The 22777-nt window shown below is 36.6% G+C and overlaps 1 protein-coding gene across 4 annotated transcripts; it reads right to left on the bottom strand.

Annotated features, from left to right (window-relative positions):
• Positions 1-755: 755 nt before the first annotated feature.
• btbd10a (BTB (POZ) domain containing 10a) lies at positions 756-18880 on the bottom strand. Of its 4 annotated transcripts, none has more exons than XM_084397360.1 (9): positions 18699-18868; positions 17860-17994; positions 8310-8509; positions 6707-6959; positions 6490-6592; positions 4470-4590; positions 3916-4113; positions 3380-3490; positions 756-2482 (listed from the first exon to the last, which is right to left on the bottom strand). In XM_084397360.1, the coding sequence occupies exons 2-9, from the start codon at positions 17928-17930 to the stop codon at positions 2169-2171; spliced, it is 1371 nt and encodes a 456-aa protein (XP_084253486.1). In that variant the 5' UTR covers positions 17931-17994; positions 18699-18868; the 3' UTR covers positions 756-2168. The 4 variants fall into 4 exon arrangements, with proteins under 4 accessions (XP_084253486.1, XP_084253487.1, XP_084253488.1 ...); XM_084397361.1 differs by having other exon boundaries at positions 17860-17923; XM_084397362.1 differs by lacking the exon at positions 17860-17994 and having other exon boundaries at positions 18699-18880.
• Positions 18881-22777: the final 3897 nt, after the last annotated feature.

The raw sequence follows: 22777 nt of genomic DNA, 5'->3' as shown, positions 1-22777 counted from the left end.
ATATTTTTGTTCTATGTTGCCATCCAGTGGTAAAATCTTTGAGGAAATGAAATGTGTTGTCAGGGGAAAGAGACTATAGCTTGGCAGTTGAGTTCTGGATTATAAAACCAATTAGAGCCATTTTTATTATTTTGTAGGTCAAGTAAAAATTACGCGCATGGTTTTGAGCAATCTAAATCAATTTAATTAGCAACTTGATAGAACTTTAATAGGATTTTTAAAGGTGATTCTCACATAAAAATACCATTTAAAACCGTGGGGGTCAGTTCATTTTTTTTTAAAGAAATTCAATTTATTTGGTTAGAATGCATTAATTTGATTAAAACTACATATTTTTACATTGTTGCAAAGTTTTGTTTTAAAAATTTGTTTTAACTTTACAATAGATAATCCTGAAAAAATACCTGTCTCTACTAAAATATGAAGCAGAATGACTTTTCAACATTGATAAGAAATGTTTCTTGAGCAGCAAATCAGCATATTAGAATGATTTCTGAAGGATCATGTGACACTGAAGACTGGAGTAATGATGAAAAACAGGAATAAATTACATTTTAAAATATATTCCAATAGAAAAAGTTATTTTAAATTGTAATAAAAATGCAAATGTGCTTAATTGTCAAAAGAATGCATATTTTAAAATGGCTTTTTGGGTGAAAACATACGGGATTCACCTATAAAATTCCATTAAAATGATAAATAAGTGGCATATAGTAATTTCTATATTTAGAAACAACTCTAATGAACAAAGCGTGCTGATTTCATCATGTTTATTAAAATAACATTTCTCAAGTGGTACACAAGAACTCTTCTCTCGATGCACCGCAATGCAGCTACAAATAACAATAAAATGAAAAGTACGGTACAATAAAAACGTGACATCACTTCAGTACTCATTCAAGAGGAAATGCATCAAAGTGAGGCTCCACAAGTGCTCCGTCACATGACGTGACAAAACCAGAACGCTTAAAGACATTAATGGAAGCATTCTGATTTGATCGCATGATGTCGCTCACTTGCGGGGTTGTTCCAGATGGTTGTGCTCCTTTTTATTGCCAAGTTAAACAGCAGTAGTCTCACAGCACCACAAACATAGTACAATCTATGGAAGCTTGTTTCTGCCACTAGATAAAAAAATAAAAAGGTAATTGTGACTTTTTCTCTCACAATTCTGACTTTTTTTGCTTGCAATTCAAAGTTTTAAACATGTAATTGCAAGTTTGCTGTACACAATTCGGACTTTTTCCTCAGAATTCCAAGTTTACATCTCGCAATTCCGTTTATCGTTTCCGCCACAGAATAAAAAAATGTAATTGCAACTCATTTTTCATCACACAATTCTGATTTATCTTGCAATTCTGAGTTTATATCTTGCAATTAAAGGAGCGGTATGTAAGATTGTGGCCAAAACTGGTACTGCAATCACTTTCAAATTACTGTAGAGCGGTGTATCCCCCTGACTCGAGGTTGCCAGATAGGCTGCAGGATCCAGCACGAACGTTTGTAGCTGCAGCTGTGGTAACTAGAGCTGAGCTGGCAACCCGGATGCCGAAACACTACTGACTTCGTGATTGGTAGATAGGTGGAGGGTGGAGCTTCAGGCCAAAACACAAGATGACAACATCAACATCAGTTGAGGGCTGCAACTTCACTTTTTAAATGACAATATCCTGGCCGGACTACTGTTGTCAGTGATATAAGTATTTGAAATGAACATGATTTCTTAATGTCTAGTGACATATCAGGGCCATTTTATTATTAATTGAAATACATTTCTTACATACAGCTCCTTTAAGTTTATATTTTGCAATTTTGAGTTTATCACACAATTCTGACGTTTTCTACGAATTGCAAGCAAAAAAGTCAGACTTGTGAGATAAGTCGCAATTACTTATTTTTTTTCGTTGGTATAAATATGCTTCCATAATAATCACTTCAGATACTAATCAAAGGAGTGACTACCAACTTTGAGTGTGTTCTTAAATAAAAAAACCTCCTTTGGTCAAGTTCTGTGGGAAAGAAAGGCATAGTGTACAAAGGTCATGTGCTGCCGCAGCGATCAGTTTGACACTCGTAAGGCGGGAGAGGACTTGAAAGGCAACGTGGTCTTGGCTGACCTCTCTCTGCAGTGCTGAAGTGGCGGGTGTGTGTGTGTGTGTGGGTGGGGGTCAGATGGCCGGGGACGAGGCATCGGGGTCTGGCTCGTAATGGGGGCTGGGCTGCGGGTGGTTGGGGAGGATGTCGAGTTCGTCCACCTGAGGTCCAGGGTGCATGACCACCAGCTGGTCCTGAGGAATGTCTGCAGCGGCTGCAGCGAGGTTTGTGATGGACTTGCTTTTCACGCACTGAAAGTCCACGTGTCGGCTTTTGCCTTCCTCTTTCTCCCAGGACATCCGGATGAAGGGCCGCTGGACGTAGTTGTAAATTACCTCCGGACGCCCGCCGGGTCGCTTCTTTACTTTCTCTTTGTAGGTTGGGTATCCTAAGTGCAAACACAGGTGCGGCATTAACAGGATTGCTAACACAAGGGATAGTCCACCCAAAAATGAAAATTCGGTCCATTTTTAAGAACGTTGGCGACGATGTTTTGATTCTCACTGACTTCCATTGTACTGGAACCGAAACTGTTTGGATGCCAACATTCTTCAAAATATCTTTTATTATGTTCCACTGAAGAAAGCCTGGTTTATACTCGCCGCATCCACACGAGAGCGAAGCATTTAGTGCGCGAGACCCCATTTTGGCCGAGCAGTTACGTCTGTACCATCTTACCGGAGCTTATCTAAATGAATTGCTTACATTTACAAAATGAGCCTACGACAGCAGAAATTAAACTTTTTAATGAAAACATGTTCATGAAATTAAATGAAAATGTTTAATGAAATTAGAAAATAATTAAGAGATTGTTGTTTCATTTAAATTTTCTACATTATGTGACGTTAGAACAAAATATGTGTATATCATATAAAATATATATATATATATAAAATATGTGTAGGTCTTTTGTATTGAGGGTTTGGTGAAAATGTAATAAAAACAAACATCGTCATGTTTGTACCTTACTTCTTACCTCTGCTTCCTGATAGTTAAGAGGACAATTACTCAGAGTCGCCCCCTGTCGTTTCAAAGAATAGTACAACAGAACGGTGATCACGTCTAGTATAAACGTCTCGTCCGTTTGAGGAGGAGCGTGCGCAGTCAGTGGAGGCTCGTGGTGCGGAGCCAAAACCCCCCCCAAAAAAGACTTTATTCAACGATATTGGAACGATATGAGGGTGAGTAATTAATGACAGAATTTTCATTTTTGGGTGAACTATCGCTTTAATGTGTGTAAATGCGTGAACGAGCAGAAAGCAGCCGAGTGACAATCTTTTCTTACCTTCGATGCCTAATCGAATTTTCTTCAGTCCTCTGTCCTTCAGTACAGACTTGGCAACGTCTCGGTTTTCAATGTATTTGAAGAACCGGTATAGTTTTGTGCTGTATATAACTGCGTTACACAAAAGACACAAAACCATTGTGACCTCGAGTGCAAAAATTACATAAAATCCTACTAATACATTCCTTACAAAGCTACACTGATCTTTGATAGAGCCGGTCTTTACTGGCTAAAGACATAAAACTCGCTAGCTTCTGAGAAGTTAGTAGCGTGTTGCCATATGCTATATAATGCTGTTATGCAGTTATTAGTATTGTAATGCAGATGCTAGAGTGTTCACCCATTTTATTGTCTACAAGGGCAAAATCTTAACACACAAGATATCATTCATGCCTGTACAAACACTAGGGTTAAGGTTGCACACACCACTAATGACCACGAACAATCAGTTCTCACAAATGACCCATAATGCAGTAGCACTGTGATTGACAGATAGGTAATAGTGTGTAATTGAGGTGCAGGTGAAGTAAACTGACTCTGTGAGTATTCCTCCCCCATCTGCGGCGGATACTCCTCATCCCAGTCGACCACGTCGTCATCCGTCAGCACCACCACATGACACTCCCTCTCTCCGCTCTGAGCGCTGGCCACCATCAGGGGCAGCACCATCTCCTCCAGATAGAACTCAAACTGCCGGCGGGCGCCATCATTAGACAGCTCATGCATGAGCGCACCTGCAGTTGACATGTTCCAGAGCGTTATTCAGATCGACTCATTACGATTCGGCAGCTGACTCGCTGATTCAATTTAGCCATATAAAATCACATACACATGATACTTTAAATAAACAAGCCATAACATAAATGCTTACAATGTAAACAGTTCACACTGACAGCGTCTAGTGACCCATCTCTGGCAATCACATTGGATACGGCACTGACCTACTTCTGTTCTCTCGCATCTACCATCCTCAGACATCCAAAATGCTTGGAATAATGTCCAGTTTCCCCGTTGCCGAGACAATCAGAGGGTTTTCCAGCACAAAAAGCCGAATCCGTTTAGTGCATTTGTCATGTTAATGAGTACTCACTGAGGTCTCTGCACTTGATGGTGCTGTAGTCGAAGGCGATGCAAAGGTAGTCGCATGCCTCTCTCAGCTCCGGGATGGATATCCCATCAGGGCAACGGATTATCCCTGATTTGTAGTAATCCTGGCGGTTAAAAGGGAGAGACGCAGAGGAAAAACAAACAGGCGGCCATTACTGAAGCAGCACTTATTCCAAAGATAAGCAAATGGCTCCGATGCCAGAGACACACACACACACCCCCCCTTGCTTTTCCAACTCTTCACGCGCACTGATCCATTTAAAGCCAGCCAAACGTGGAAAGAGCTCAGCACACAGACAGCATGAAAACGCTGAACAAAACACTTCACTGAAAAAAGGGAAAGATTCAATATGGCTGTTATTTCTGTAGTGCCGTCCTGATTTTTCCACTGAGCTGAGCCTCATGGTAGAAGCTTAACTCTTTCAATGCCGCAGAGACAGGCTTGTAACGAATGCCATGGATGCCCAAATAATGCTGGCTGTGACGGTCAACTAAAATCCAGCTTATTATTATTATTATTATTAGCAATAGTTTATTTTTTTTATTTTTTTTAGAAAATACCTTTACACAATGTAAGATACTATATATAAAATGTAAATTCAGAATATGTAAACATATTTTATGTTTATATATATATATATATATATAAAATATTTCTACAAAATAAATTTGATAAATTTAACATATTTATAGTTTATATAAAATTTTACATGTATTTTTCTTTAATCTGACAATCCTGAGATTAAGAAACTTTACTATCATAATTATTACAATTATCAATATATTATTCATAAATCACATTTTAAAACATTATACACAGTTCTATGCTAACTTTTAGTTAGGGATGCAAGATATATCAGCCACCATAACGGTATCGGCCGATATATGTTCATTTTTAATGTTATCGTTATCGGCCCGATAAGAAAAGTTGGCCGATATATTAAAGCCGATAAATAATGGATTATTTCCTTCAGCTGAGACACTTCAGATGCGTGCTGTTCGCCATGATGATTCTGAATTGCTTGAAAAATGATTGGAATCACTTCAAAAAGGAAAATATAAGTAAGTGCAACATGCAAGTCTATCATATCGGCTATTAAAATTTTAATGAGAACATTATAATTGTGTGCTTGGGATGTGTTTTTTAATAGTGAGACTTTTGTTTTTGTAATCAGGCTCTCAAAAATGTTGATTTATCAGCCAATATATCGGTTATCGGCTTACAAATATAAAGAATTATCCCTAAAACCCCTATGCCCTAAAACCTCTGAAAATCTCATGCAAAAACCACTTGTGTTGGGAAATTTCAGGAAAGAGAAAAAGAAATTCAGAGTATTTGCAATATTACCCAATTAAATTCATCCCCTTTAGAAACATAACCTTTGAAAAATCGCTTTGTAACTTTTTTAATAAAACAATTAAGGCTCACTGCTCAAGCTCTGAATGTTTCTATTATTATCAAGAATACATTTGTACATTTTTGTGAGGACCGTGCTAGTTTTGTGCAATAAATAGTTATACTTATATTTATATATATAATTAATTTGCTGAATTTCTGTCAGTTACAAAAAAGAGCTGCATTTAGTGTCCATCTGTCTGATAGTGGTGAATATAAACAACTTCAGACAACCTTCAACTAGTGGATCTTGAATATGTGTAGTTTTGTACATTCATAATATAAAACCCCTGCAATTTTTTTCAAGACCAATAATCACCCAGGGTCAGAAGAACTATTTGTTTTAAGGTCAGTAAAGTGACGAGGCCAGAAAGGGGGACTAAACACTTTGATAATAAAAGAAAGCGAAGAACCCAGACATTCTGCTGAGTTGTCATTTCTATATGTGAAATATATCTGCAATACACTTTAACAAAACAGTACGCTTTATGCTGAAGTCATGTGAATTTTGATACTGCAGTCTAATACAAAACTTAATCAATATGTGGTACACTAGGCCAAAGATATATTTATAACCTCAATAGCTTTTAAAGCATAGTGCACTCACCAAAATGGCTCTGAACATAGTGGAGCTGATTCCCTCAGCAACCTCATACTCTCCCTTTTCATTAGGACGTGTGAAGTTGTGTTCCCGTCCAGATCCGAACATCCTTCAAGACAACGCCCACCAGTTACAACATTGACACAATATGTCAAAATGAATGTTTATATTTAAGTAATAACAAGCAGACAAATTGAAAGAGGTGACCGAAGTTTATCCTAACCTGCCAAGCATAGTGTTGGGTTGGGCAGTAAAGATGGATGGGTCGACCACGAAACGTGTGTTATCTACAATCAGAGTAACTCTCTCTGCAGTCCTCAAACTGCGGGGTCCCTCCTTGACGTTTTCACACACGTAGATCATGTCAGAGCTGTGGGTTTTACCGTGGGAGTCGCCATAGAACAGGATGGAGGTGCATGATTTCTGAGGTCTGGGACTCGTGGAGCGCGATGAGCAGCCAGAATCCCGTTCACGGTCTGAGGAATCAATGTGAGAGATAGACAGGAGTCAAGCAATATCAAGTGAACCTTGCCAGTACAGACTTAAGTAGGAGACAGCATTAATAACAGAGGCCGACCAACGCGGACAATCACCAGATTACAGTATGCCACTTCTCAGACATTCCACGACCCGACAAGTGCGGATTCGATATGTTCAATCGACGAAAACAAGCTCTGACAGACTCCAGGAGACGCCGGGTTACAAGTGGTAACACTGAACGGACAAAAAACCCAAAGTGTCTGTTGTCGTCTGTCTGTCTGCATCTTTCAGTGCAGTGTGAATTGGCCTTTATAATCCGTCATGTATACAAACAAAACAATAATTCAGTGACAATTTTTCATAGTTGTAGCTAGAGATTGTAATAATCTGATGAATCTGATTAAATAAATGACAACCATTCAAAACTCTGGAGTTGCTACGTTTTTTTTACATTGTAAATTAATACTCAATTGAGCATGGATGAATTAAATTGATCAAAAAGTGACAGACATGTAATATGTTACAAAAGTATCTAATTCCAATCATTTCTGGTCTTTTAAACTTTCTATTGATCAAATACTCCTTAAAAATGTATCACAAAACTTATTTAAAAAAATGTTCCTTTTCATTTGTTTGTCATGGAGATTTGATTGACATCAATTCAATGATGTCATTGATCAATTCATTGATTGATAATCAATTAATTAGAAAGCATTGATAATGATAAAAAATGAGCATATTAGAATCAGCATATTAGAATGATTTCTGAAGGATCATGTGACACTGAAGACTGGAGTAATGATGCTGAACATTCAGCTTTAGCATTTTAAAATATATTTAAACAGAAAAGAGTCATTCTAAATAGTAAAGATATATTTGTTTTTATATTTTTGATCAAATAAATTCAGCCTTAATGAGCATAAGGTGCTTACTGAAAATACTGAAATGCTGTTGTGTGTAATACATATATACATACTCTTTATTCTGTTTTAATTCATTTGTATTACAGAGAATTCATTATCTGTCTGTGAATTTATAAAATATATAAATATATATATATATGTGTGTATGTGTGTATGTATATATATATATATGTGTGTATAAATATTCACAGACAGATAATGAATTCTCTGTAATACAACTGAATTAAAACAGATATATATATATATATATATATATATATATATATATATATATATATATATATATATATATATATATATATATAATTAATTAATATTATATATGTTTAATATTAGAATCATAAAATAAATATATTTTGATAGAGTTTGTTATAAAACTCAAATGCATTTAAATTGGTACAGAATGAGGAAGCCAAAACTCACCAGTGAGGTGCTGGCGTATGGGCGAGGTGACGTTCCTGATGCAGGGGGTCAGCTGTCCTTCACCTCTCTCGTGTGAAGAATCCCTGGAGCGATCTCCAGAACGCCGCCTCTCCCTGGGGTGGTCCAGGGGTCCTCCGCTGGCTCCGTGCAGGCTCATTTTCACCAGCTCACCCTCCAGCTGAGCTCCACGCGGCTGACCACTGCCAGGAAAAGCCAACACACAGTCAGACACACACGTGAGCATTCGACTGCTGAGGGAGGGGTGGCCCGATCTCCGCAACGTGAGAAACTCGGCAAGCGCTTGCAACAAACTTGGATGAACTCTGGGCTCTAAAAGAGATGCTGAGTGCAGGAAGTATGATGACAGCAAAGCGCAATTTTACACTACTTCCTTAAAAAACAAAGAGACAGCAGCGCAGCCTCACCCGTCAATCCGTGTGTAATCACAGAGGATTCATTCCCATTTGTCTATTTCATTCACCTCACGTGCCGTGCTTGTGAGAAAAAGTCACTGGGGTTTAATTTTAACCAAATCCCTTCAGGTGATTTTTAATACATTAAAAATTCAATACTTCATATAACTGAATTTAATGAAAATCCAGGACAAAAACTGTGCTGAACATTTTTATATTAAAACTGAACTATATTAAATGATAATATTAAAACAATAATAGCCTATATAATACAAATAAATCCTTTATAAACAGACTGCCTATGCCCAGACCAGGTGCTGTTAATTTTTTCTCATTCCCCAGGGGGCTGAAACAGGATCATTACAAGACAGATGCCCTTGAAGCAAGGAGACTGGAGTACAGCATAGACCAAAGCAGAAAACACGGTTTTAAAAAATGGTCTTCGCATGGAGCTGATATGCCTCTTTCTTCCCCTGCACTAAAAAAAAACATAAAGGGTCCACTGAAGCGTGCACAGGCAGAATATTCTGTTTGTATAAATGATTAATAGGCTGGAAATAGGGCTTGATTTATCCCAGCAAAAGTGCTGCCCAATATGGACCCCTCGATTCATTTTGACTGTCATGACTGTACCAGCCAAGAGCTTTGTGACCCCATTAACCAACTCGAGCGTGACCAGTGCCCACAGCACCACCATACTCAACAGCAGCTACAAATTCAATAAGTTGTGCTGCATCTGTTTTGCTGCAAGTTCCATTATCCCACTTGCTTCAGAGCACACATACATTGACCTATAGTATCCCACTGATAAAACTGAATAAAATCAGACTGTTTCCACTATTCAGTGTAAAGTGTGGTCGGTCACTATGTGATGTTTAGATGGTTTTAATGGTCAAAGGTCTTTTGGGAATCTTTAACGTCTTTGCATGTGCTTGTGTTTCCATAAATATGTATAGAAATTGAATGGACCGCAAATACTAGTGTGTCCTTCACAGTCCCTGTCAAACACAGACACTAACACTTCTCTATTTAATCTAAAAACACTGACATGGTCTCTAAAGAACTGCACACTGTGTTTACAGATAAAGTATAAAGTTCCATGTACTGTTTGCATAATTAGTGATAACTATTTATTCTCAAAATAAATGAGTAGACATATATACATATATATACATACATACACACATATATATACATACACATATACATATATACATACATACATATATATACACACACACATACATACATACACATATATATATATAAAATGGTATAAATAATACCGAAAATAAGTTAGATAATAATAATAAAATATTACTAATATTGGTATAATATAAAATGTTACAAACATCAATGCAATTATTTTTATTATTATCATTATTATATACAAACTCTCTCTTAAACAGAATAAATAAAAATAAAACAACTCATAATAGAACATAGTATATAAAATAATATGAGTAATGAAGAATAATAATCATACTAATTATAGTGTCTACTAAATAATAATAATAATAATACCATTAATAAAATGGTTATTGTATATACAAACTGCGTTGTTTGTGCTATAGTCTAAAGATTATTTAATTGTGCAAAGCAGAATAAATAATAGAGATTAAATAAATCATATTGTATATATAAATAATATTAATAAATTGTAGAGATAGTACAATGTAGCAAATAAAATAACAATGCTATAATAATTATTATTTTATTATTATAGTATGAATTAATTAATAAATAATAATAAGTTGTATTATAATGGTGATTATTCAATAAGAAAATGATGATGATGATTATTACTAACACTGTTATCATTAATAAATCATTATATATACAAACCGTATTATTTTATTGTTGTTATAGTCTTAAGATTATTTATTTGAGCAAAACAGACTGAATGGTTAAAATAATGGCTTTGGATATTGCTTATAAGACACTTCAAATACAACAAAATCATCTGATTCGTTTGTTAAAAACATAAATAACAGTCTGACCTCTAACTGCTATGCAAACAATTGATCTACCAACACTTCTCAGCAGCTTCCTCAGTCTGTCTGATTGATGTTTTAGCACAGCCATTAATGTGATGGTGAAACCTGAACTTCAGCTGCAATAAGCATCTGAGCAGTCTGACAATTCCCTAAGCGGTTCACACAGAAATTCATTCAGCTCACAGGCTCGCATTCATTCAGCTTCTGAGTATTGTGCTGCGTAGAGATCATTTCATGCATCCACTGCCAATCAAATCCACAATTCTCAGCAATATAATTACAAGTCAAGATCTTGTTTTGCTTCTCTATTGCATCAGCCCATGAATGTGCCAGGCAAAAGTAGCCCACAATGAATTCGGATGAAGGCACGTCTGTGGTGTCTCCGGACCCCTTAGGGGACAAGATCATGTTCTTGACAAGCCAAGCCAATTGATGATCTGTCTTTCTTCATGTCAATCAGCATGAATAAAAAAAAAAAGACCAAATAAATGCATTTTTAAACTTCCAAGTTCCAAGTAACTAACAGTGCACAATCCATTCTGTTACTTACAGAGAAAGTAGCATCAATAATTCAGTGCACTGCTGACACCGCTCCTCTAATGTTAAACAGCAAGACAATGCGTTCCTGAAGGGCACTGCATGCAGATACGGTTAAAATGACGCATACAACTCATTTCTAAACGATAGAATATTGATGAGGGAACTGCATCGGGAATATTCCCTACAAATAAGACTTGTTACGCAGAGGTAACCTTTTTTTTTTTATAATCTCACGACTTTCTAAAGCGAAGCGACACTCTTTCGAGATTAATTCACACAGAGGCGCGTATACGTACCCGCCTGTCTTTAAAACAAAGCAGCAGGGCAGCAGCTGATGAATGAACGCACAAAGGATGCGCGCTCCTTCGCACAACGAGGGCTTGCCAGGCGACTTAGCATCCTCGGGCATTACTTTCAAACTTCAGCATAATGCGAGCACTCCGGTGTAACTTATTCGCTGCGAACACAGCCTGTAAATGCTGTTGTCCGGGAAGAAAGGACGCCCTCAGGTAGCGTCGGCGCGAGACACGGCAGGACGGTAGCATAGTAACCTGACTGAGACGTTCGCGCGAGCATGAATGGCTGGTCGCTTTTTCCGTTACTGTGGCACGCGGAGGCTGCCTTGATGACGTAGCCCGACCCTTATAATATCTCCTGATACTGTAGATTCTCTCACGCACGAAAACACAATAGGCTGATGAAAGGAAAAGCGTGATGGGATGGAGCACGGCAGTCATGCCAATGCGAAATGAACTCAGTGAACCTCTCCGCAACCGCACGAGTGTCAAGGAAGGTAAAAAGTGTTATCCAAGACTTATTATTATGACCTATCCTGGGTATATAATAAGCAAATTTAAAGGTGAAGAAAATGCGGGTGGTTGTAATGCACAATCTGCTATCAAGTAGACCTAAAAATCAATCAAAATAGTACTTTGATATAACCTTTGTCAATAAATGGTGTTCTTATAATAAAAATTAGCATATATATATATATATATATATATATATATATATATATATATATACACACACACACATACATACATACACATACACACAGGTACGAATACATAAACTATATATATATATATATATATATATATATATATATATATATATATATATATATATATATACACATACACACACACACGTATAAATATATAAACTGTGTATATATAGAGAGTTTATATATCCGTACCTGTGTGTGTGTATACTATATATATATATTGTATAGCCATTGTTTCCAATTACATCTGACAAGCTGTCTATTTCTCAATGGCCAGCAGGTGGCGCTGACACAAAGACGTACAAGTTGTACATTATGTACAGAGGTGCTCTCAATCCTTTTTCCTCATTTAAAAAAAAATATATATATTAATAGTAAAAGCAGCATGACAGGAGAAGAAAAGTTTACAAATCACATACACTGGCGTAATCATATCAGTGGCGTATAGCAACCATTTAATTTTACATGGAGCGGGTCAGCAACACAATGAGAAGAAACCAGATGAATACTGCAGGCTTTCGGTCACTGAACATTTGCTAGTATGGTGACAGTGAATAGTGTATTTCTCCCATGGCATTGCCAAATTTGACATTTTGCATGATGCAGCATGAAAGTCACTAACAGGGTCACAAGATGACCATATCAGCCAGCACTGATAAACAAAAGATTACCGATTACAGTTCATTGCACACTTAAGTAAAATTATGCAGGTTGTGTTGCCCAGGAGCTAAATTGTACTATAATATACTATAAACAGACCCTCATGATAAAAGCACAGCAGATATGATATTAAAGGCTGTGAGTTTCCTTATAATACATCTCTGAAGATCCCTTATTATATATCATAATGCAAAGTTCCCAATAGAAATCAATATAAACACTAAAACAACCAGCTTAATGCATTTAAATATAATATAAATTAGGACTTTTTTGCATTAAATGAAAGTTTGTAGTGTTGTGACAACTCATAGCTGGTTGGCTTGGTTCATGGCTTATAATGCAGTCTTTTTTATATATATATCCCTATGGGGAAAATTAATGGAAAAAATACTTCCGGAATCAGCGCAGCTGAAAAAAGGGGTGGACACTTTTACTCTAATGTTTCTACTCCAATTTGTAGTTGAAAAATAAACATTTAAAACGTGTCCGTCATGAAAACTTTTTTCATGTCAAAAGTAACAAAGCTGCAATTATTACATATTTTTGTTCACACATCAACTGTAAACAGCATAGAGGAGACCAAAAGACTGATTTTTTTGATACACTGAAGTATTTGATACACTGCCGATTTTGCAGGTTTTCCCACTTACAAAGCATGTAGAAGTCTGTCATTTTTATCATAGGTACTCTTCAACTGTGAGTGACGGAATCTAAAACAAAAATCCAGAAAATCACATTGTATGATTTTTAAGTAATTAATTAATTTGCATTTTATTGCATGACATAAGTATTTGATACATCAGAAAAGCAGAACTTAGTATGTGGTACCGAAACCTTTGTTTGCAATTACAGAGATCATACGTTTCCTGTAGTTCTTGACCAGGTTTGCACACACTGCAGCAGGGATTTTGGCCCACTCCTCCATACAGACCTTCTCCAGGTCCTTCAGGTTTCGGGGCTGTCGCTGGGCAATACGGAGTTTCAGCTCCCTCCAAAGATTTTCTATTGGGTTCAGGTCTGGAGACTGGCTAGGCAACTCCAGGACCTTGAGATGCTTCTTACGGAGCCACTCCTTAGTTGCCCTGGCTGTGTGTTTCGGGTCATTGTCATGCTGGAAGACCCAGCCACGACCCATCTTCAATGCTCTTACTGAGGGAAGGAGGTTGTTGGCCAAGATCTCACGATACATGGCCCCATCCATCCTCCCCTCAATACGGTGCAGTCGTCCTGTCCCCTTTGCAGAAAAGCATCCCCAAAGAATGATGTTTCCACCTCCATACTTCACGGATGGTTCAAAAAGCTCTATTTTTGTCTCATCAGACCACATGACCTTCTCCCATTCCTCCTCTGGATCATCCAGATGGTCACTGGCAAACTTCAGACGGGCCTGGACATGCGCTGACTTGAGCAAGGGGACATGCGCTGACTTGAGCAGGGGGACATGCGCTGGCTTGAGCAGGGGGACCTTGCGTGCGCTGCAAGATTTGAATCCATGACGCCGTAGTGTGTTAGTAATGGTTTTCTTTGAGACTGTGGTCCCAGCTCTCTTCAGGTCATTGACCAGCTCCTGTCGTGTAGTTCTGGGCTGATCCTTCACCTTCCTTATGATCATTGATACCCCACGAGGTGAGATCTTGCATGGTGCCCCAGACCGAGGGAGACTGGCCGTCATCTTGAACTTCTTCCATTTTCTAATAATTGCGCCAACAGTTGTTGCCTTCTCACCAAGCTGCTTGCCTATTGTCCTGTAGCCCATCCCAGTCTTGTGCAGGTCTACAATTTTATCCCTGATGTCCATACACAGCTCTCTGGTCTTGGCCATTGTGGAGAGGTTGGAGTCTGTTTGATTGAGAGTGTGGACAGGTGTCTTTTACACAGGTAACGAGTTCAAACAGGTGCAGTTAATACAGGTAATGAGTGGAGAACAGGTCTGTGAGAGCCGGAATTCTTACTGGTTGGTAGGTGATCAAATACTTATGTCATGCAATAAAATGCTAATTATTTATTTAAAAATCATACAATGATTACATACAATGTGATTTTCTGGATTTTTGTTTTAGATTCTGTCTCTCACAGTTCAAGTGTACCTATGATAAAAATGGATTTAAAGGCACAGTACATAAGTTTCAGCGCTTGAGGTCACTTATTAAAATCAATAAAGGCACAGCTTTATGGTGCCGTGAATGAGCATGGAATCATGGGAGTTGTTGTCTTCACCTCCACAGTCGATGGAAAGCAATCGAACAGGACTCAGGCAGAAATCATGTTCATGGGTAAGCTAATGTATTGAAGTTTTATGAACATTACTATCGTATGATGCAGGGCGGGCCGAGAGTCAGAGACATTTTTACATTGCTGTTTTTATTATGCTTATATGCCATCTGTCTGCCACAGAGATGGGAAGTAACGAAGTACAAATGCTTCGTTACTGTACTCAAGCAGATTTTTCAGATATTTTTACTTTACTATTTATTTTCGTGATGACTTTTTACTTTTACTCCTTACATTTTAACACGAATATTGGTACTTTCTACTCCTTACATTTTACAAAATTTGCTCGTTACTTTAGTTTCAAATAATTTCAGTGGAGTTACCGTTATTATTTTTCGCGTCTTCAACCCTTTGCAGGGAGTTTGATTGACAGGCGATCTGACCAATCATAATCCACCATTTTGTCCGACAAAGCATTCCCTGACTGCTTTGTTAGTAGATAGTAGATTAACATTGGAGGATTTAAACTTGAAAAACGAAGTGTACCGACGTCTTTTCGTGTAAAAACAACATTCCTTCTGATGTTCATTCATGTTTATGTGATGATATAAATTAACTAGAAGGAAGAGATGATCAGTTCACGAGCAGCTTTAACTGAGACTCTACAGCAATCTGTCACAACACATTAAAGAGCCACAAAATGGTATTTATTGTTTAAATGTCTTTCAAAAATTACTCAATTTGAAAGGTGAGAATTTATTTCATATAAAAAATAACCTGGTCTGTCCTGTCTATCAGCACCTTGTGTCCTCTGTGCTCCACGATGTATTTTTCACTGCGTGAGAACATGGTGTGGAGTGAGAGCGGTGTCGCTTGTCGGACATAGCAACAGTAACTACAGGGAACGGAAGAGAATGGTTTGGGACCGTTCACAAACCGGTCTTTGCGAACGGTCAATTGGATGGGAATATACGTTGCACTTGACCCATCACTACAAGACGAATCGACAGATTCGCGGCTGCATTCATTCGCAGAAAAATCATTACATAGGCTACATGTAGATTCCTTTAAATGTTAAGGGGAAGATTAAAAAAGAGAAACCGGATCTGTGAATTCTCACAGAATCACAATTGAATTCATATCTTGCTACTCAGTCAGAATCTCATTAACCTGGATTCCCAGTCTATGTTACAATAATCATTTAGGCTATGTGATGTTTTAGGCCTATTGGCAGACATCCATTTAAAATGTAGGCAATGGCATATAAAGAACCTTTTTTTCCATATCCACTTGAGTTTCTCAGCTTGCACTCTAGTAACATTTGTGTGGTCCTGGTAGCTTTGCATAAAAAAATGGTTGTCATTCGCAAGGCTACTTTTACTTTTATACTTTAAGTAAATTTCCAAGCCTGTACTTTGTTACTTTTACTTGAGTAAAGAAGTTAAATCAGTATTTCTACTTTTACCAGAGTAGGCCTATTTTTTTAACACAAGTATCTATATTTCTACTTGAGTACTGGAAGTGAGTACTTTTGCCATTTCTGGTCTGCCGCTGGCGCTCATTTACTTTGTTGTTTGTTTATTTTATGATTAAAGTTAATTTTAACATTCGCTGCCTCCTTCTCTGAACTTGAACTTTGTTACAGTAACTTTTTATCACTTCAATGCACTTTCTTTTTTTTCTTTCATTCTAGTGAAACAATTACTACAGGTCAGTTTATCTGACGAATTCAAATTGTGGGGTAATGCAGTGCTGTACATTTGAGTGTGTTGAAAGTTGCTATAACATTACTCTCTGCTATTAGACACTTGTCGCACTTAATGCTTAATGGCGTGCAGTTCATTTGAAAATATATGGTATGGTGGAGGAAATGCTCTATTACAGTTACTACAAATAAAGTTATTTCTAATTTAGCCACTTGACCCAAAAAAGTATTGACTCTGAGGCATGGTACAAACACGTTACTCGCGGTAAATCAAGAAAATGAGATTCAAACAATAAAACTTACCATTTTGAGTTGTATAACACTAGTTTTCTGTCAATTAAGGTATCAAAACAGAGTAACACTTTATTTTAGTGTCCTTGTTACAAATGTTACATGTACATACCATAGTAATAACAATAAATGATGCATAATTACATGCAACTAACCCTCATCCAAATCCTACCCTAACCCTATAATAAGTACATGTAGTAGCTTAATGTTACTCAGTACTTAAATGTATAATTACACTGTAACAATGACACCTTAAAATAAAGTGTAACCCAAAACAGTTCCTCACCTGTCAAATAAAAACACATAATATATAGGCTATTAAAAGTGTCTTTGGTGTTTCCGTGGCTTCTACAGAGGTAAAACCGGAAAACGAGGATATGACGTCATTGACAGACGACGCAATGACACACGGGCTGTTAAACTGGTTAAAATTGCTGATTTATCTGGATTTTACATTTTTTGGAAACATTTGGGAGAATGGAAGTACACAAGTCAACTAAGTATATAAAATTGTTCTAGTGATTTCTAGTGAAAATCTTACATATTGTGCCTTTAACATTTGAATTAAACCACAGTGGGTTTAATTGTAGAAGAAATTTCAAATCCACATATTAAACTCCAAAAGCATCTATTGATGCTAATATAGTAGACTAGATCAACTATAGGAAATCCATGCAACAGATGAACACTCCTATGACTGGAAATCTTTATTATCCAGTATTACCTTAAGTGTCTGCAGATTCTCCCAGACCGACACGCTGTCCTTTGATCCCAATTTTCTAGAGAGGCTGTCATAAGAGATAGGGCATGCGTTTACTTGAGTTGATATTACTGGACATATGCCTTCAGATCTCATATCCTAACAAAGCAAAAAGAATTTAAAAAAGTAAACGAATTAGTTTTTGCTCTAACTGTTCCAAAAATTTGCCTTTTCTTTTATTAATTTCTTCCGTCCAAATGAATAGTTTTTTTAAGGACAAACACACATCTTTTGACATTTTTGACACACAAGCAGAGTTTTGACGTGTGAACCTTACATGATCCTTGTCAATTGGATCCTAAAGAAATATAATAATATAACATAATATAATATAAGAAGAAGAAATATAACATCATATAAGAAGAAAAATCCTCTAAAAATCAAATAAGATCCAACTGGATAAAGTGAGATTTCTGGGATTTTGATTTGATTCCTTGAGCCCTATGTTGATAAGAACTCAAACGTTACTTGTGTACGGGAATAATGTTTAGCAGCTGATAGACAGTTAAATGAAATGGGCAGTAAAATAAAAAATTGTCTAATTTTTCTATTAAGAAATTTTTACTCTATAAGAAAAATTATATCCTAGGATCCTTCTAGTTCAATACTATGCTTATGATATTATTTTTTTAAAGAAAGAGATAAAAAATATTATGGCATATCCGGTTTAAAAGTAGAACAACTTCACAAGTGTTCACTTGCTTTGAGCTAGTATGAATAAAATGTTCCAAAAAAAGCTATCTAGTTAGCTTATCAGTTAGCTTTTAAAAGTGGGCGCTAAACAAACACAGACGATCTCTCACCTGACTCTGCTTAACGCTGAACTTTCTCCGCGATGTGTACGCTTCTGACTCTCAGACAAAAGTTAATAGCTAGCATGAATTTGCTTAAGTTTGATCTTCACCGTTCACGACGGGATACGGTGTTGACACACTTGGAAGCTACATGGCTAACCAAGTAGAAGAGAGTGACTGTGAATTATCGCGAGAACACACGAGACGTCGCCGTAGAAACCACCTTGCGTCCAATCAACTGGTGAGGAGAATCACGCTGCTTTTGAAACATTTACATTGCTGCCATACAAGGAGCCATACAAAAATAGAATGCAGAGGATGTAAGCTATTGAAATCATGTTATTTAAAATGATAATAACAAGAATACAACAAAAACGAGAAAGGCAATACATAAATACACATTTAAAGAGCAATTTATTTTTAAATAACTAAAGGTAAAGTTGCATGACAAGAAGAAAAAAAAACACATAAAACAGGAGGCATACGCAAGAACAACGATTTTTTGTTTTTATTTTATATTGTCATCAAAAATAGAAAACACCTCGAAAATGTACTTTTTCTCTATTTTCTTTTAAGATTTGGTCCTTGTTTACATTTTTCTTTTGGGTTCAGTTAATCTATGTTACAATCAAATAACTCATAAATACATAGAAGTGCTTTGAGCTTTAATGTTATACGGCTTAGCCGCCAAAGAAAACTGGAAAACTACATAAAAAATATAAATAGTTTGTGTATAGAAAAAAATAAATATTGTTAATAGAATAATAAAAGCTGAACAGAATGGCTTGATTTCAGTCCCTGAGTCAGTATAGTCCACATTAGGTGTCAAATTCTGCTTTTACGATGGGTTCATAAGTTTTTCCAAAACGGCAATGATGTCTTCAACTTCCCTTGGATTTAGATCCTTGAGACTGGGGAAAATGTCTGGAAGAAGTGCTCTTCTCTCTGCGTCTGTGCTCTTGATTGCGGCCGTGTGGATTTCCCGCAGTTTCGTCTGAAGCCAGTCTTGCCTCAGTTCAACATGTTTATGCACCCCGAGGTTATGCATAAGTTGGACTTCATTGATAGCCCGTTTGCTTTTGAAGAAAAAAATTAAAATACATTATAATACAATCGAGCAACAGGAAGAAACAGGAAGAAGAAAAAAATTGGGGGGAAATATTCAAGTAGCGCCTACTTACCTCAATGGCTTGCTATCGGCATTTGTTGAATAGAATAATATACAGATGGAGAAAAATACAGCTGTTTTCTCCAAAAATCCAAGATTGATGCTGGAAACCATTTTATGAACCTGTGAAATAAAAGATAAATGCGCTTATGGTAATCATAATTTTGCAAATGTAACAAAATTACATTGAACTAAAGATCAGTAAGATTTGAAATAAAGCAACAACGCAAAAAAATACTCAACTCACCTTATTGAGTAACAGGTTGCGGGAGTTCGAGCATCAGAATATCAGTTCATTAGTGTTGGTTCACAGTTGACAGGGTGAGCTCCCTTTATACCCCTGCGCCCATTGATGAGACGCCTTCATTATTGGTGGTGATGATGTCACCCCTTGCCCTGATGAAGAATGCGCGTGACAACACCTCTACAACACCACCTATAATTCACTCTTCATTACCTCTCTTGAAATCCCGCCCCTAAAAATTTAACTTCTGTCCGTAAATTAGAGAGGTACAATTTCCTTAACAACAATTAGCCTATACTCAAACAAACAAATAATTAAAAAAAAGGGGGGGGAAAAAGAACAACAAGAAAGTTGTTAATACCAAAAGGAAATTGAAAGAAAGCTTGTTCATACTAAATCAGGTAACAAAAAAAAAAAGTATGATCATTACATTACATTACATTATATTATATTATATGAATCTCAATTTCAGGAAATGTAATTTGTTAGTTGTGTTTGGTTAGATAAATTATGTAAAAAAGCTCACAAAGATTTGAAGGATACACACACGCACACTCACACACACACATGTGTGTGTGTGTGTGTGTGTGTGTGTGTGTGAGTGAGTGAGTGAGTGTGTATCCTTCAAAACTTTGTGAGCTTTTTTTTATATGTATGACAGGCAGATAGATAGATAGATAGATAGATAGATAGATAGATAGATAGATAGATAGATAGATAGATAGATAGATAGATAGATAGATAGATAGATAGATAGATAGATAGATTTTCAGAAAAGAAAATGTAAGAAAAGACTGTTATTGTAAGATAACACTTCTGAAATATACTAGCCTATATATTCATATGTGTAAATATATATATTTTTTAATTAATCGGTTGCATTTGTTATCATTTTCATTTGTGTGTATATAGGCTATTAAATATATGTATATATATATATATTTTAAAAGACTGTTATACAACACTTCTGAAATATATATCATATTTATATATGCGTATGTGTGTATATATATATATATATATATATATATATTTGTTTTCTAAAATGAATCATTTGTATTTGATTATCATTTGTGATTATCATTTGTGTATATAGGCCTTTATAAAACACACACACACATACATATACATATATATATATATATATATATATATATATATATATATATATATATATATATATATATATATATATATATATATAAAACGCAAATTTCTGCATTCAAATACCACCATAGACCAATAAAAAGATTTCCCCTGAGACTATGCAGAAAAGGTATACATTTATAGATTGCAACTATATGTCATAGCAGCTACTCCATGTTTCCTCCATCAAAACGCTCCAGTCACCGGTGTCCAGAGAGGCACCCGGAGAGCCTACTTTTATGGCCACAGATGACAGATTAGGTAACTATGAGCGAAGTTTTCTAAATGTAGCCCATGGCTATGTCATGACACAGAGAGTGCTTTTGAGCACCTAAGCAGGTCTGACCCGGAGATCTTACCCCGTGGTGTGGTTAGGGTTTCTCTTCAATCTATATGCCTACAGCTTCATGACTCCAGAAAAAATGGGGCATGACGACAGGGAGCAGGCAGTCTGATGACACATGAGGCAATAAGCATCTCCTGAGTCTGTAAATTAGAGAGTACAGGGGAGATCATCACCCAATATCTGTATTTTAATGCATTTACCAGTAAAAGTGCATGTAAGCTGTATCCAATACTGCTTATTCTGAAGATGCCCACTGCATCTCATGCATTGCACCTGTCGGTGAGAGTACTGTTTCATCCTCTGGCATTCTGTAAAACAAACTTCACAGGTGGCAAGCAATTAAAGTTGTTTACATATTTGCAAGATTTATGGCTGACAAGGCCCGCGTGTTGGAGATGGTTGACCTGGTTCGGGTCTTTTGGCGGCACTGATATGGGCCGAAGTGGGCATGGCCTGTTTAGATGACACCCACCAAACAAATAGACCTTTGACCTTTGCATGGGATCCCTAGCACAGTCCAAACAATCTTAAGCAATATTTAGACCCTTTAAAGGCAGGAGGAGGGACCTTTCAACCTGAGAACTGTAGTTCTCATTACCTCATGCTTTATCAATGCAGATCATGTCATCGGCAGTGTGTGTTGCCACTACACATGATTATTCAGGAGAATTCAGGGGGAGAATATCAAGTCACCTAAGGACACCCAATGCAATCATTCCACAGGTGTAAAAGCCATGTAGGTCCTCAAGACACAGTGAATTGAATCTATATTAGGTGTCACCATGTGGCTATTTTTGTTTTTTTTCTCAAGGTTTATTACGTGGCAAAATGTTTATTACATGGGCTGACTTGAAAACAACATCTGACGACTAAAATGAATGGCATCTGACAATATTCAAGTCATAAAAGGGTGTATTTGCATGAAATATTGGTTCTAAAGATAGTTTAAGATCTTATGTTATTTTATAAAATGTAATTTGTGTAATATGTTTTTATAGTGATTTTAACAGTTTTCTGATGTAGCACATTAAAAAAATCTTTTCATAGAACAAATTAAAAAATGTAAAAAAGACTAGTGTAAGAGCAGAACAGAAAAGAATAGAACACAGAATAGAATAGAATAGAATAGAATAGAATAGAATAGAATAGAGACAGGGCTAGCATGTATTTCTGTATTTGCTAAC

The sequence above is a fragment of the Rutilus rutilus genome, assembly GCF_951802725.1.
Source record: "Rutilus rutilus genome assembly, chromosome: 23".
NCBI classification, from domain to species: domain Eukaryota; kingdom Metazoa; phylum Chordata; class Actinopteri; order Cypriniformes; family Leuciscidae; genus Rutilus; species Rutilus rutilus.
This window is presented reverse-complemented; position numbering and strand designations above follow the sequence as displayed.